This window comes from Salvelinus alpinus, chromosome 10 (assembly GCF_045679555.1).
Source record: "Salvelinus alpinus chromosome 10, SLU_Salpinus.1, whole genome shotgun sequence".
Lineage (NCBI taxonomy): Eukaryota > Metazoa > Chordata > Actinopteri > Salmoniformes > Salmonidae > Salvelinus > Salvelinus alpinus.
Window position 1 is genome coordinate 26,257,788 of NC_092095.1, and position 15,812 is coordinate 26,273,599.

A 15,812-nucleotide genomic window follows, 5' to 3' on the forward strand; every position below is an offset into this window, starting at 1 on the left:
TCTGACCACTTCCTTATTGAGCGAGTCGCTGGTACTTCCTGCTTTAGTTTTTGCTTGTAAGCAGGAATCAGGAGGATAGAGTTATGGTCAGATTTTCCAACTGGAGGGCAAGGGAGAGCTTTGTACGCGTCTCTGTTTGGAGTAAAGGTGGTCTTTTTTTCCTGTGGTTGCACATTTAACATGCTGGTAGAAATGAGGTAAAACAGATTTAAGTTACCCTGCATTAAAGTACCTCGCCACTAGGAGCGCTGCCTCCGGATGAGCATTTTCTTGTTTGGTTATGGCCTTATACAGCTTGTTGAGTGCCGTCTTAGTGCCAGCATCGGTTTACATGGTTCACTGTTAATGACTGGGCCATGTTGCCATTAAACCCCTATACTACCCTGCTGATGCACTACTGGTAACCACCAGGTGTCACAATAAACAGATAAAAAATGGGTTTCTATAAACATGAACTTATATTTTTGTTATATGTTCCTTAATATAATTTCAACACTTTCTTTTCTATCAAAATGGCTCTGACAATACCATTGATCTTGTACTGCTGTTAGCGAATGTGTCTCAATAGCATGTCCATTGACCACATTAATTGTGAGAGGATGGTGGAAAACTCCAACATGGGTGAGACTTAAAAGTATATAAAGAACAATCTATAAAGCTCCAGACATACATAGCAGACGCCCAGTTTGTTTTCAACGAGGTTTATTGAAATAAATATTTGAAATGTTATATAAAGTCAACCATGTATAACGCTATCACACAATCAAGACCTGGAGCTGCTTCTGTCTTCTAGCTTGCTGTGGTGTCTGATATGAACAGGGTGACATAGGCGATGCACTCCAACAAGGTCAGGCTAGAATTGTATTATTATTCATATTCCCTAGTCTGAAAGCCAACTGTGGCAGAGCTGGCCGTAGCCCCGCACATGTATCCGCCATAATGTTACAGTATCTTGTAACTTTTCAGTGTCCCTTTCTCCCATGACCAGGAAGTACAGTATATGTTACTCTTCCATGACCCGGAAGTATACAGTGTATTACTCTACACAGCCGCAAGCACACAGCCCAAAATCAGCTGCCTTCCTTGTACATCCACCCTCTCATTTCTGAAAAGATTCTCAGTGCAGCATGCAAATAAAATGTGCACAATATTAAAGTAATCTTGTTCATTATCATTATACTCCTCATCATCATCGTCATTATTATTAACAATATTATTAACATCTTTATTCACGTGATTAAAATGTTGAACAGACTTTATGTTGTTTCCTCTACAGTTTTTCTGCATTTCAAAGCATGCCAAAGAAATGTCTGCATAGTGCTGGCTATATGGGTGCCAAGAATGTATTCCTTTACAAGATGTTGTTATGTACAGGGGGGAGGCGGGAAAGAGCAATCCAGTGTAAACTTTACCAAAAATCCCACTGCTCAAAATATCTACAAATTCGGGACCAATGATGCAGCATAATATTTATATAATATACTATAAAGTTGAAAAGAGCTGAAAAGTGCTCTGGCAAATGTGAGAGGTGCGAGAGGCTTGTGTAACAGAGGTGTGTGTGTGTAGGCAAAGAGGAGGCGAAGCGAGAGGGTTTACTCCACCCAAAATCTGTCCAAGAAAGTAAGACCACGAAGTGAGGAATTTTTGTTTGGTGGTCAATGAGTGTTGAATTTGGTCAACAAAAAGTTGAATAACTTATTTGCTATGTAAGGCTTAATTGATCAAATAGAAGTTTCGTAATTGGTTAGTTGTTACGAATGCACTGATATAAAACAATTTTGTATGGAAGTTGTTCTCGTTGTTCACGCGCATATCTTCCCTCTCATTGGCTAGAATGGTCCCACCTGATCTCGGCTCCTCCCGCCTGCCTTCCATCTTTGAGGACATGTATTTCCATTATTATAGCGGTCACTTGACTATCTTGTCAATATAATAGATAATCTTTGGTGTAGGTTGCTAAAATGTGAGATCCATTCACTCACTGGAAGCTAATTACATTTCCTTGTTTGAGCTTTCTATTACAACTTTACATACATTACAGTATTTTGTTGATATAAGGTAGATAACTTAATCCCCCTAGATCTACACCTAAACCCAGTCAGTCGACATTAGGGTGGTGATTTTGAAGAATGCAAAATGGAAATTGCATTCTAAAGTGTTGGGAATATCCTTCAAGACAGAGATTAGGTGACTAAAAACTATTGTAGATGGTATATTAGGCAGTTCTGTGATGATTGAGGAACAAAAAAACAATGTGAAGTGACAGACTACAGATATTGGAAAGGCTCTGTATTATAACATCCTATAGTGTGGGTAGTCTATTTTCTGGGAGGGTTGGCTTGACTGTAAAACTGTACAAAGGGAGACTTTTCACTATCTAAGGAGGCCATTTAAGCTGCCTGAAGACAAAAGCAGAGTCGAAGCGCCGAAACCAAAAGAGACCTCTTTTCAACTGAGCTTATTTACTGTGTCCAGTTCCATCACTGCACTGAACATCTTCAATGGTTGTAACAGTGACACAGCAAGAGCTCAACAATTGTTTAAGAAATTGTAGATACTGGCCTATGCTATTCTTTTGTTGTCGTCGTTGGCATCTGTTGTGTCACTGTTACAGCCATTGAAGATGTTCAGTGCAGTGATTTGACTTCAGGCAGCTTAAATGGCCTCCTTAGATCAAAAACCATCTCTTTATCAATTTTTCCATTCAATTCAATGCAGAATACAGTAATTGCTTCCCTTCAGTTGCTTTGGTTCAACACTAAAATGCATTATCCCAAAGCACAACTCATGCATTATCTCTCTTCCAATTCACTAACACAGGTTTTACTGCACTTTGTACATGCAAAGATACTACTAACAGTGATTAACAGTGAACAGTGCGCCTAATAGCATGTGTGTGTGTGTGTAGTTGTGTGTGTGTGTGTGTGTGTGTAGTTGTGTGTGTGTGTGCCTGCTTGCGTGTCTTAGCTGAAACCTGACAAATGTCTTTGTCTTAGTGATTCCGTTTTTTTCTAACAAGCTAAATATATATAGTAATTTAATGTTCATTACTCATCACTTCAAAACACTGTTTTGCCTCCTCCAGCTAGCTCACCTGCTTCTATTCTTCCCTGCATACAGATACAATGTGTTTGCACCGTGCACGATACACACTACACACAAACACTACTCACCGCTTTGCACCTCACTTTAACTCTCACTGTTTAAATCTTACTCTGGGAGCTAAAAGCTCTCCGCCCCTTCTCAGATCTGATGATAATATTAGCCTACTGCTCACTGGACACACACGGGTTGAATCATTGTTGTTTCCACGTCATGTCAAGGAAATTACATTGAACCAACATAGATGTTGAATTAACGTCTGTGCCCAGTTTGTGGACACGGACATCAGTGCTAACATCTCTGGTCAGGATTGATGAAGAGTAAATTATAATTATAATAATAAAGTGCAACTCCTGTCAAACAGTCATATTACTCGAGGAACATCTATAATGGTTGTACTGACATAACAGTTGTTAAAACAAACACACAAATGTGGGGAGAGGTACCTGTCCGCATTTACAAAAAAATATTATTTCACTCCTTCCACCAAATAAGTTTAAACTGTACATCTTCTTTCTGCAAAACGAGAAATCATATTTGGTACAATCTACAAAGAACATCAAATTCCTAAAACCAATAAATAAATAAGAAGCTCAGACCAGCAAGCGGTTAAATACAATCTTCAGGTTCCCTGCGTATCGTAGGCCGCCATTGTGTCATCAACTACCATGTGCAGAGACTCTCCCCAGAGAAAGGACAGGTGGAGGAAGAGAGTGAGACAGGACCCCTGCAGTAGTACAGCAACATGGGGAGATGATGGAAGATCTACATTATAATGTGTGTGGAGTGTGTTCTCTCCTGGGGCTGCGTATTGCTGTGTAGTCAGATCCTTGGACGGGTAAATGTGGGTCATTTCTTCTTCAGGTGTTAGAGGGGGAAACTAAGCCATGCTTTGTGAACTACCGACAAAACTAGGGCAAAAAGCTTTGGAACCTGAATCTGATATTATCAACACAGATATAGGATACAACACTCCTCTCTCGCCAGTGTTTGCATATTGAACTGGACAAAGACTCCCGCTCTCTAGCAATCTGTACAAGGTTCTGATAGGGATTTGATATGTTCATCAAAGAAGTCATGGCTTTTAAACCCTTCCTCCAACCCCACCCCTGAGGTGCAAACCAGCCAATCCAGTATGCTTTTGGGGCCTTGGCTCCGCCTCCGGGGATACGGACCTTAGGGAAAAGGGGCCAATGATGTGACAGGACAGGACACCAGAGTTTCTGTTAGGCCAGCTAACACTACAGTCCACCAACCAACCAGTTTTCGGAAGCGTCACGGACATGTTAGATAGAATGTCTGTAAATTTCAGTGCAAGACATAATGGCTACTTATATAATTATTATAGTTTTTTTCCCCCTCCCCATTATGGTAATCCAATACTGGATACAGCAGTAAAGGGACGTTTCTAAACAGAACCAGTCATGTGAGTGAGCGTTCTGTAGTCATCTCTGTAGGCCAGAATGGACCGGACTGAGTTCAGAAGGGCTGTGCTCCTCTCTCTCTCTCCCTCTCTCTCTCTCTCTTGCTGTCTGTGGGTTTGGTAACGCTGTGGTAACGTTAGGAGCCGGATAGGGGAAAGGACCCCTGAAAAAGAGAGACATCCCCCTCTCCAAACAAGGTTTCTCCTCAGGTCAGAGGTTAGAGGTCAGAGGTGAGGCACACTCAGTGCCTATAGGTGAGGTTTTAGAGGCTGAAGGGAGAAAAGGGACGCCCTCTTATGTGTGTGTCTGTTTACGCCTGGACTGAGGGAAGGACCCAATGAGATGTGTGACTGAGAAAGAGGAAAAACAGAGCTACCCCTCCTTTCTTTCCCTCTCTATGTCCCTTTTCTCCCCCCTCACCGCTCCTTAGCTCCCCCCAGGGTCGGAGCTGTGCCTCTGTGGTGTCTGTGAGTCCAGGGGCGTCTGTGGCTCAGGCAGAGAGAGCCTTCGCTGGGTGTCAGGGTCCAGGCCATTCGCCCCTCCCACTGACCCCAACCCTGAACCTGCCCGCATCCCTGACCCCAACCCTGAACCTGCCCGCATCCCTGACCCCAACCCTGAACCTGCCCGCATCCCTGACCCCAACCCTGAACCTGCCCGCATCCCTGACCCCAACCCTGAACCTGCCCGTATCCCTGACCCCAACCCTGAAGCTGCCCGCATCCCTGACCCCAACCCTGAACCTGCCCGCATCCCTGACCCCAACCCTGAACCTGCCCGCATCCCTGACCCCAACCCTGAACCTGCCCGCATCCCTGACCCAAACCCTGCCACTGACCCAGCCCCTAGTTCTAGCTCCAGGCTGCCCAGGTCCAGGTCCAGGTCCAGGTCCAGGATTAAGCTGCCCAGCCCAGTGGTGTCTCGTCGTGTCTCGGTGGGGCTGACCAGAGGCGAGTCCTGGGGGTGCAGCTGATCAGGGCCGCGGAGAGAGTCACACGACTTGCCGGGGAACTCCTCAAAGTCCTGGGGGTGTGAGATCTGGAGGAGAGATGCAGACGAGGAGGGATTCAGAGAAGACCCTTTTGTGTGTGTGTGTGTGTGTGTGTGTGTGTGTGTGTGTGTGTGTGTGTGTGTGTGTGTGTGTGTGTGTGTGTGTGTGTGTGTGTATGGACACAACTGAGTGTGAGGGGCATGTGTATGAGTGCATGTGTGTACGCATGTATACAGGTGTCTACCGGTGTATCTGCATGTACGTGTCTATCTCCTGTATGTGTGTAGTACCTGTGAGAGGGAAGCCAGTGTCTCAGACTGCACCAGCCTCTCTCCAGGACCAGGACCAGGGCCAGGGTAGGGTGAGGCCTGAGAGGGAGACAACACAGTGCTGTAGGCTGGGGGCACCAGGGCCATCTGACGCTGTAGTAGTTGCATGATTGCCCCGATGTCTGTCGACATCCTCGTTTCCAGCCTGAAGAGAGAAACACACGGACACACACACACACACACACACGCATACACACGTCAGAAATGCTGACACCTACCCTGGAGCATCCCCCAAGAAGCATTACTGGCCAATTATGTTACAGTAACTCTCCCAAAACAGACACAAAAGCAGGCATAGCCTCAGCCTTCTAGATAATGGAGGTCTTTGACCTCAATGAGACTTGACAATGGGCACTGACTGGATAAGACCATAGGGGCTAATATAACTGTTATTCCACTGTGGAGGAGAGAAGAGGAGAGGAGAGAAGAAGAGAGAAGAGGAGAGAAGAAGAGGAGACGAGAGGACGAGAGGAGAGGAGCGAAAAAGAGGAGACGAGAAGAGGAGAGGAGAGGAAGGAAGAGGTCTGTCAGAATCAGACTGATAAATATGAATGATGAGGTAGGGTTACAGAGAGAGGTGTCAGCTGAGTGCGAACACCAGGCCTGGGTACTTCCATTACTCTGACAAGGGACAGACTTGTATCAGACACTGTGGTACAAGACATAATGGAAGGAGCTACAGTGGAGTAGCAGACTAGCAGCTGTGCACTATATTCCCATTTGTACATCTTTTACACACTCATTCTAACCATTTTCTCAGAGGGCTATAGCTAACTCTGCCCCTGTACCTGTCTCTGACCTGTCCCTGCTCCGGTCCCTGTCTGTGTCCCTGCACTTTCCCTGTCCCTGTCACTGTCTCTGTCCCTGTCTGTCTCTGACCCCATCTGTCTCTGTCCCTGTATGTCTGTCTCTGTCCCTGTATGTGTATGTCTCTGTCCCTGTATGTGTCTGTCCCTGTCCTTGTATGTCTCTGTCCCTGTCCTTGTATGTCTCTGTCTCTGTATGTCTCTGTCGCTATCCCTGTCTGTCTCTGTCTCTGTGTGTATCTGTCCTTGTATGTCTCTGTCCCCATATGTCTCTGTCCTTGTCACTGTATGTCTCTGTCTCTGTATGTCTCTGTCCTTGTCCCTGTATGTCTCTGTCCTTGTCCCTCTATGTCTCTGTCCCTCTATGTCTCTGTCCCTGTATGTCTCTGTCCCTGTCTGTCTCTGACCCCATCTGTCTCTGTCCCTGTATGTCTGTCTCTGTCCCTGTATGTCTGTCTCTGTCCCTGTATGTGTATGTCTCTGTCCCTGTATGTGTCTGTCCCTGTCCTTGTATGTCTCTGTCCCTGTCCTTGTATGTCTCTGTCTCTGTATGTCTCTGTCGCTATCCCTGTCTGTCTCTGTCTCTGTGTGTATCTGTCCTTGTATGTCTCTGTCCCCATATGTCTCTGTCCCTGTATGTCTGTCCCTGTCTGTATCTGTCCCTGTCTCTGTATGTATCTGTCCTTGTCCCTGTATGTCCCTGTCCTTGTCCCTGTATGTCTCTGTCCCTCTATGTCTCTGTCCCTCCATGTCTCTGTCCCTGTATGTCTCTGTCCCTGTATGTTTCTGTCCCTGTATGTCTCTGCCCCTGTATGTCTCTGCCCCTGTATGTCTCTGTACCTGTTGAGTTGCTTCTGCAGCAGGTCCAGTCTGTTCTCCAGCTCGGTGCGCTGCCTGCGGCCAATGCTGTTGAGGGGCGTGTTAAGAGGGGGGGGGTAGGGCAGGCTGCAGCGCGGCAGCTCCTGGTACTCACGACTGCCCCGACTCTCACCCCAGAAACTGAAGATGTTGGACACCCCTGAAAATGCTCCTGGTTGTGAAGAGAGGGGAGAGGAAGAAAGGGGTAAAGAACAGGGTATACTCTACTGTTTTACATTGATGTGCCCTAGGGTATGTCTGCTATGGAAGTTAATGAGGTGTGTGTATCGTTTGTTTCCACATCGACGCCCAGACCCACCTGTGAGTGCATTACAGGTGTTGCCCCCCTTTGGGTCTCCCTCCCCCTCGGGAGTGTCGCTGAAGTTCAGGGTGGTGGCCTGAGTCGGGGACATCTCATGCAGAGCCGATGGAGGGGCAGGGCATGTGACCACAGACTCCTCCCCTTCGTCGCCACTGGAGTGGGAGGACACTGAGCTCAGAGGCCCCTCCCCCTGGTTACTGGCCGCCTCCTTCCGTCTCCGCCGTAGTGGTTTATTGGCTCTCTCCTTTTTAATCTCTCCTGCATCTGCATCATCTGAGAGGACAAGTTGAGTTGCTGATGATAACGACTTTACTGGTGGAAGAATGTACTTATTATAACTGTGAAATGTGGTTGTCTCATCTAGCTATGAGTACGTGAATGCACTTATTGTAAGTCACTCTGGATAAGAGCATCAGCTAAATGACTAAATTGTAAATGTAAGAAACGAGGACAGATGATGACACACTGCATGGAATTGGAAAACGTTATTTGTGATGAACAACTGAGTGTGCATGGGAGTCATCATTGAGTATTATTTTCTTCTGGGCACCACAGAGAAAAGAATACGTTTTGCTCTCATGAACAGAGACGACGGAGTGAAGGGGAATGTGGTGGTTACCCTTCTCTGTCCGGCGCCGGAATGATAGTTTGCGTCTGCGCAGTTTGTTGAATCCTATACAGTCTGAGTTGTCACTTTCTGGAGAGCCAGGAATCATATTGGTCTGTAGGGATTAACAAAGACAACGTCTCGAAGAATCACAAACTGATGTTCGAGGGCTTATATAGGTCTTCCATAGGGATGCACAATGGAAATAATTCACCAATTCATTCATCCATTCACCCATTTGCATTCATACATGAATATTTGAATGTGCATTTTTATGGTCTTGACCTGTCTTGAGGAAGTTAAGGTCACTCACATCCCGGAGGTTAAAGGTTATCTCCAGGTTCATCCAGAAGTGGTCGGAGAACTCGGGGTACATGTTTAACACCTCCAGGACGTCCTCTCTGTGGATCTTATGGAGGTCACAGTAGGTCAGAGCTCTGACATCGGCGTTAGACTTCCCCGCTCGCCCGTAAAGGTTGATGGGCTCGCCAAATATGTCATTCTTCCCTGTGAGTGAAGAGAGGACACTTTTACATGCATCGGAAAAATGCTAATGTTTTACAGTGCTATGTTATTACTGGTAAGTTACATGGCAAATGTACAATAACTCCAAATGGTACATAGCAGTGCTTGTTCAATGAAATAGCATTTCACCCTTCTCGGCTGCCCAGAGTTTGAAGCTGTATGAGGTATAAATTGGGTCATATTTTTGCCCAGTAGATGGCAGTGTTGGCCTATATATTATTTATGATGGGGAGAATTGCCTTTGAAAGTCTGTATATCTTATTTGCCCATCTCTGACCATCTATGAGTTTCCCTAGCACATCATATCTGAATATACCAAATTCACTTTGTTCTTCAATTAATTTCCCCTTTGGCTTGGTACATGCTACTCTAGCAACAGTAGACCCTATAGAGTGACAGTAGAGCCTATAGTCTCATTTGGTAGCCTATACATGCTAGACTAGCCGTAGAACCTGGACTATCTGGGTTGATACATGCTACAGTAATAGTAGCTCCTATCGTCTATCATCCTCACCCAAGATGGCCACCACCACGTCGCCTCGGAGGATCTCGATGGAGCCGCGCGAGATGAAGTAGATGGCGGTGAGCACGTCGCCGGCGTGCACCAGGGTGTCGCCGGGCGGGGCGTGGGTGGTCTTGAACTTCATGGCAAGGGCTCGCAGGCAGCCCTTAGTGGAGCCCTTGAAGGCTTTGCAGTTCTCCAGGAGGGTACGGTTGAGGTGGAGGCAGATGTCAGCCTGGAGACACTCTGGGAACCCCTTCAACACCTGGTAGTGGGGGAGAGAGGGCGGGAGGTGGGAGGTGGAGAGAGAGGGGGAGAGAGGGCGGGAGGTGGGAGGGGGAGAGAGAGAGAGGGATAGAGTGTTACTGTCTAGTGAGTCTATGACAAGCAGTGTAGATGTCACTGCTGTCTTTGAACAACAAACATTAAACAAATTCTGTGAAAAAGTTAATTTTCTGATATGTAGCGGCAAATCAAATGTTTACCCAAAACAATTACAATATTTCATCAGCAATCTGCCTTAGTAATACTTTCACTTGTAAGGCTGCAGCTTTACCTATGTAGTTAAAACAATTACTACAAATCTTTTTAATGATTTTCTCCTCTAGCAAGGGGCTTCCCCCAATTCCCCCAATTTTTCAGAGAAAAGAGTAGGAGTTTTTCTATGTGCGACTCTGGGACAAAGCTGTCAGACCAGACCAACGTCTCGAAAACACCCCCCCATCTTCATCCGACACCGCTCTCATTGAAGCCAAGGAAATTCAAGGCCGACCCCGGTACCACAGCCATTGTTAGCAGAGAACAGGATCCCCATTACAGTCAATGGAAAAATGCAGATTTTCGTGGTCAATCTTCGTGTAAAAAAAATAATAATCAAATTCAATCATGGTACCAATAATTGCTTCTAATACACCAGATGTATGTACTTGAACTGATTATTTTAAAATCGCACACAGAACAAAGTCATGAGGATAATTTAGTTGCTAATGGCAGCCTGCAGTACCCAGGTCAGCATTCAACTTGAGTTATTTAATGAGAGGGGGCAGCACTGAATTAGCCTGCAACATCACTTCCTGGAGTAGCTGAAACTGTGCATATTGTCTCCATGAGACGCCATCTTAACCAACTTCATTTGTCTTCAGTGCGCTATTGAGTCTTTACATAGGAATGAATGGTGTCACGTGATCAATGGCTTTGTCCACTTATATATAGAGTCATTGGTCCATGTCTACCCAGCCCAGACAGACAAACTGTTACGGACATGGCAGCCACATTCCCTCATCATTAAAAGACAGAGTATACGACTGACCTTCAGTCAGAGAGACATGAGGCCGGGGCTACATCACAACGACCACTATAATCACCACAACAAGCATTTTACTTATCCAACACAGTTCAATGGACTCTCAACCTAACATAATGAGGAAGTTGAGCTAACAAGCGACTCGGCTTGTTAGTTTCCTCTCTATGTCTCTTTTACATGTAATAATTTACATTAAACACAGGAGTTAAAGGGGCAATCTGCTGTTACTTAATCCATTTTTGTACTGAAATGTACTATTGATTCTTGAACAATGCAGTGCATTCGGGAATGTATTCAGAAAGAAATCAGAAAGGGGGCAAACACACACACACACACACACACACACACACACACACACACACACACACACACACACACACACACACACACACACACACACACACACACACACACAGGTGTGTATAAAGTGCATTCGGAAAGTATTCAGACCCCTTGACTTTTTCCACATTTTGTTACGTTACAGCCTTATTCTAAAATGGATTAAATCGTTTTTTCCCCTCATCAATCTACGCATAATACCCCACAATGACAAAGCAAAAAAAGGTTTTTAAACAAAAACAAACACTATATAGCCCAAAAAAAGGTTAAAATATCATGGATGGTCTGTCCTTGCATCCATAGCTGTCTATGTGAATTTCTACAGCACTATTGTTTCAACTGTTGATTGCCACTTTAAGACAGAATATTGGAATTTCGTGTTAGGAATTTTGTTCCTAAATTGCATAAAAAATGCACTTCCGTAATGTATTTACATTTTAGTAATTTAGCAGACATGATGTAATAAGTCAATGGTTACATCATTATTGTGTTTGGTACTTAAAGCATGTTGGAGAGAGTGTAGGCTCAGTCCTAGGGAGAGAGAGGAGTTGATTGGAGGATATATGTACCGACAACCCTAATCAACACAAATCAACTACAGCTTTCAGGCCAGACCTCTCTTAGGTCAATGAGTCTTTAAAAGACTGTGCAGAAAATATACAGTGTGTGTGTATGAATCATAGCATTCATGTACAGTATGTCAGGAATGGCAACCTTGCCATTAAAGTCAAGTTTTAAAGTTCATTTCCTGCATTTTGCCATGGGGAGGAGAGAAGATTTAGCATTTTATAATTAATTTCATGCAATTCTTCTCATTTTGCCATGGGGCGGAGAGAAAAATGTGCAGTTTTACAGCAAATTTCCTGCAATTCTACACATTTTGCCATAGGGTGGAGGCAAATGTTTGCAGCTTTTAATATGATAACAGATGATCAACGGGCCCCACCCCGGTCGGTAATTGGACCATGCATACTACAAGTTTAGATAGCTGGCCGCTAGACTAACTTACCAATATGAAACATTTTAGCTGTCATGGACTAATTGACTGACTGCTGATGCACAACCACATTTGAAGTTGAGACCGTGACTGAGTTCCTATAAAGATACCCATCCCTGATGTATGTGTTTACGTCTATGCACTGTGTTGATGTCAATGTGCTGTGTGTATCTTTATGTGTGTGTCTGTGCGTGTGTGTCTGTCTGTCTTGTGTGTGTGTGTATGTGTATGTGTGTGTGTGTGTGTGTGTGTGTGTGTATGTATATCACTCACAGCATTCATGTCGATGCCGTTAGTATAGGACCAGGCGTGTTGGAAGTACTCCTCCAGCCGCTGCCTCAGTGGGTTGGGGATCTGGTGGAACCGGATGAACTCTCGGACCCGCAGCATCTGGGTGTGGTACCTCGCTGTACCAGAGTACAACCTCTGGATGATGGCCGACACGTTCCCAAAGATGCTGGCGTACATCAGAGCTGTAGGGTTGAGAGGAGAGAAGAGAGTTAGGATTTTGTGAATAGAATACTACTGCTGTCTACTACACCTTGGGCACTGTGAGTTGAGAAACGATCAACGTCATGGTATCTCAGGTGTGTGTGTGTGTATTTATGTGTGCATGCATGTGTGTGACTGTATGTGCCATGGCCATTCATGCCTAGGGCTGTGGTGTCGCAAAATGTCATCAGCCGGTGATTGTCAAGCAAACAACTGTCGGTCTCACGCTATTGACTGTTAATTAACATAAACACATTTAGCATCTCCTGGCTTACACACAAACTACTAATGCAGACCTTTGGAACATCTACATTTTAAAAGTCTAATAAATCCATATCATATAGCCTACACCTTCACAATAAATTCATTATTTATTTTAGACAGGTCTAAAGAAACATGATATGAAGAAAATGTAGTCTATTTCAGAACAGAATAGCATACTCTGAGTTGTCCTTATGTTAGGTCCTGATCTGGCTATGCCAAATGGCTGTGGGCTACACAAGATTGGCTGAGAATTCCGTGGCATTATTTTATAGTATGAAAAATACAATTGAACAAAGCTGAATAAAATTTTCTCTAAACGATTTGAGGAAGTGCGCGCATGCGGCTATTCTGTGTTGAGCGGTTAACAAATAAATATATATTCTTATATGCTTAATTTAGAATTGTTCTACAAATGTTGGGCTATACTGTATGTTTAGATTTTTAACACATTGTAAGCCTGCATGATGCGACTCTAATGATGATTTGAAAAAAGTCGCTTGAAAGGCATGAGCTCTGCTTTGTTTTTTTATGCAGGCTGTACACACTACATCAGTCACTCATTCACAATTTGAGAAGCACTTGATAATGCCTAGAATTTCACTGTGGCATCCCCTTTGTGTGGTTGTAACGCACCCTAAAAAATCCATTCATTTTGTAGCCAGTGGCCGTTGTGCCCTTCTCCTTGAGTGCTGCACGCTCCATCACGTGATCGGGTCTTTCTCACAGGCTACAGGTGAAGAGAGACACATCGGGGACACAACTGTGCGTGTCCTTATCCAATTCCAAGGTGAATATTGAAGATATTGGAAGAACTGTCCACATTTTCTTTTCGACAGCCAACAAGATGAGTAGGCCTAACGAACAGTAAAAGCACTAGCCTATGTCAATATACTATCCCCTATAGTACAAAAGTCGAATCTGTGCGAGAAATAAATATTCCAAACATAGTCTGGGACAGTTGTGGGATGCAATAGATCCCAAATGAATACAACCACTAGCATTAAAAAAAAACTTTTTACGCAATCTGGCTGACGCAACAGATCAGAACGTTTAGCCTAAAATGTTGATAAACTATTAGGCTATTTCTTCACATTATAAGCACAGCAATGTACACATGGTAGTGGGCTATAAGCGTGAATGTTCCATTAGCAGAAAACACCATTATCAAAAGTGACCACAAATGCAATTATGCATGTAATGCTTTTACTATAAAGGTACATTTTTATGGTAACAAAAGTATCTTCCGCTAACTTGAAACTCACACGTTGCTTATGTATGGTAGTTAGGCTCTACACCCCTTGTAAAGCGGATTAATGTGCTTAATTTGAAGAAGTTATTTGGCCACTAGTTGTGATACAAACCCTATTAAAACATATAGGCCTATGGGCAAGGCTACATGAGGTGTGCGACTATGATTTGAAAAAGGCATCATTCACAAGTGATAAGATATAATTCACAAGTGATAGGCAAATATTGTAACCCATCAGACTATTCCTGATGTAATCTCATCTTTACATATACAGTGCATTCGTAAAGGATTCAGACCCCTTGACCTTATCCACATTTTGTTACGTTACTGCCTTATTCTAAAATGGATTAAATAGTTTCTTGTTCATCATTAATCTACACACAATACCCCATAATGACAAAGCAAAAACATTTTTTTTTTGCCAAGAGTGTGCAAAGCTGTCATCAAGGCAAAGGGTGGCTACATATGTGTTATTTCATAGTTTTGATGCCTTCGCTATTATTCAAAAAATAGTATAAATAAAGAAAGACCCTGAAATGAGAAGGTGTGTCCAAACCTTTGACTGGTACTGTATATGGATGGCTGTAACATCAAGGTGTGAGTGATGAACAATCATCTCCATATGTGTGTTAATTCTGTAGAGATCTGTAAAGAAATCTGGTCATTATCGTTATAGCTTTCTTCCTGCTCCACATGATGTGTGTCTGCAGGCAAACACGATGAGGGAAATTGTTTCATGGAGAGGAAGATATTTTGATAAGTGTATTTATATTAAAAAGATATTAGCTGATGTCTTACTAGGGAATATTTAGCAAATATATTAAGACATGAAATGATAAATGGCTTGATTAAATCCAGTTTCATTAGAAAAAAAGTACTTAATTGCATATTTTACAAGAAAACATTTTGACCGTGTTAATACTGTCAGACTTGCGACTGCATAGTAATCATCATCATCCACTTAATATTGTAACGTGACAGAATCATCTCTGCACTCCCAACGCTGCAGAACTGAGCGGGATTTGCTTGGTGAGGCATAAATGTCAAACAGTCCTTCTTTATAGGCCACATCCACATGATCATTTTTTAGACATAAAACCGTAATCTCGACCCTAACACTAAACCTGTTTTTATCTCAAATGATCATTCAAAGTGTTAGCAGCTACCAAGATAGCAAACACTGCAACAAAACAAGGAACAATTCAATTTGAGCAGAGGCGGAGCCACCACATTACTAACCAATCAAATCAAAGTAACCCCCCCCCGTACTTACATCCGATAAGCATGACGCAGATGGAGAAGATCTTCTCGGAGTTGGTGTTGGGGGAGACGTTGCCAAAGCCCACGCTGGTCAGACTGGAGAAGGTGAAGTAGAGTGCCGTCACGTACTTGTCCTTTATGGAAGGGCCCGAGCCCTGCACCGTCTCGTTGTAGTGTTTCCCCAAAGACTCGCCCAGCGTGTGGAGCCAGCCAATGCTGCCGTTGCGCTCCACGCTGCCGATGGCGTACCAGATGCACGCCAGCCAGTGGGCGATAAGGGCGAATGTACACATGAGCAGGAAGAGGACGGCGGCGCCATACTCCGAGTAGCGGTCCAGCTTCCTCGCCACGCGCACCAGCCGCAAGAGGCGGGCTGTCTTCAGCAGGCCTATCAGAGTAGTCGTCTGGCAGGAGAGGAGAAAGGGTTTGTTTAGTGTCCAAT

The 15,812-nt window shown here is 44.3% G+C and overlaps 1 protein-coding gene across 1 annotated transcript in view; it reads right to left on the reverse strand.

Annotated features, from left to right (window-relative positions):
• Positions 1–685: 685 nt before the first annotated feature.
• LOC139531813 (voltage-gated inwardly rectifying potassium channel KCNH2-like) overlaps positions 686–15,812 on the reverse strand; it is a 291,029-nt gene continuing 275,902 nt past the window's right edge. The window contains exons 7-15 of the mRNA XM_071328675.1: positions 15,384–15,774; positions 12,379–12,578; positions 9,479–9,731; positions 8,753–8,946; positions 8,452–8,554; positions 7,830–8,105; positions 7,493–7,682; positions 5,808–5,991; positions 686–5,564 (exon numbers count right to left, since the gene is read on the reverse strand). Coding sequence (XP_071184776.1) covers positions 4,953–5,564; positions 5,808–5,991; positions 7,493–7,682; positions 7,830–8,105; positions 8,452–8,554; positions 8,753–8,946; positions 9,479–9,731; positions 12,379–12,578; positions 15,384–15,774 — 2,403 coding nt within the window. The 3' untranslated portion in view covers positions 686–4,952. The remainder of the gene's footprint in view (positions 5,565–5,807; positions 5,992–7,492; positions 7,683–7,829; positions 8,106–8,451; positions 8,555–8,752; positions 8,947–9,478; positions 9,732–12,378; positions 12,579–15,383; positions 15,775–15,812) is intronic.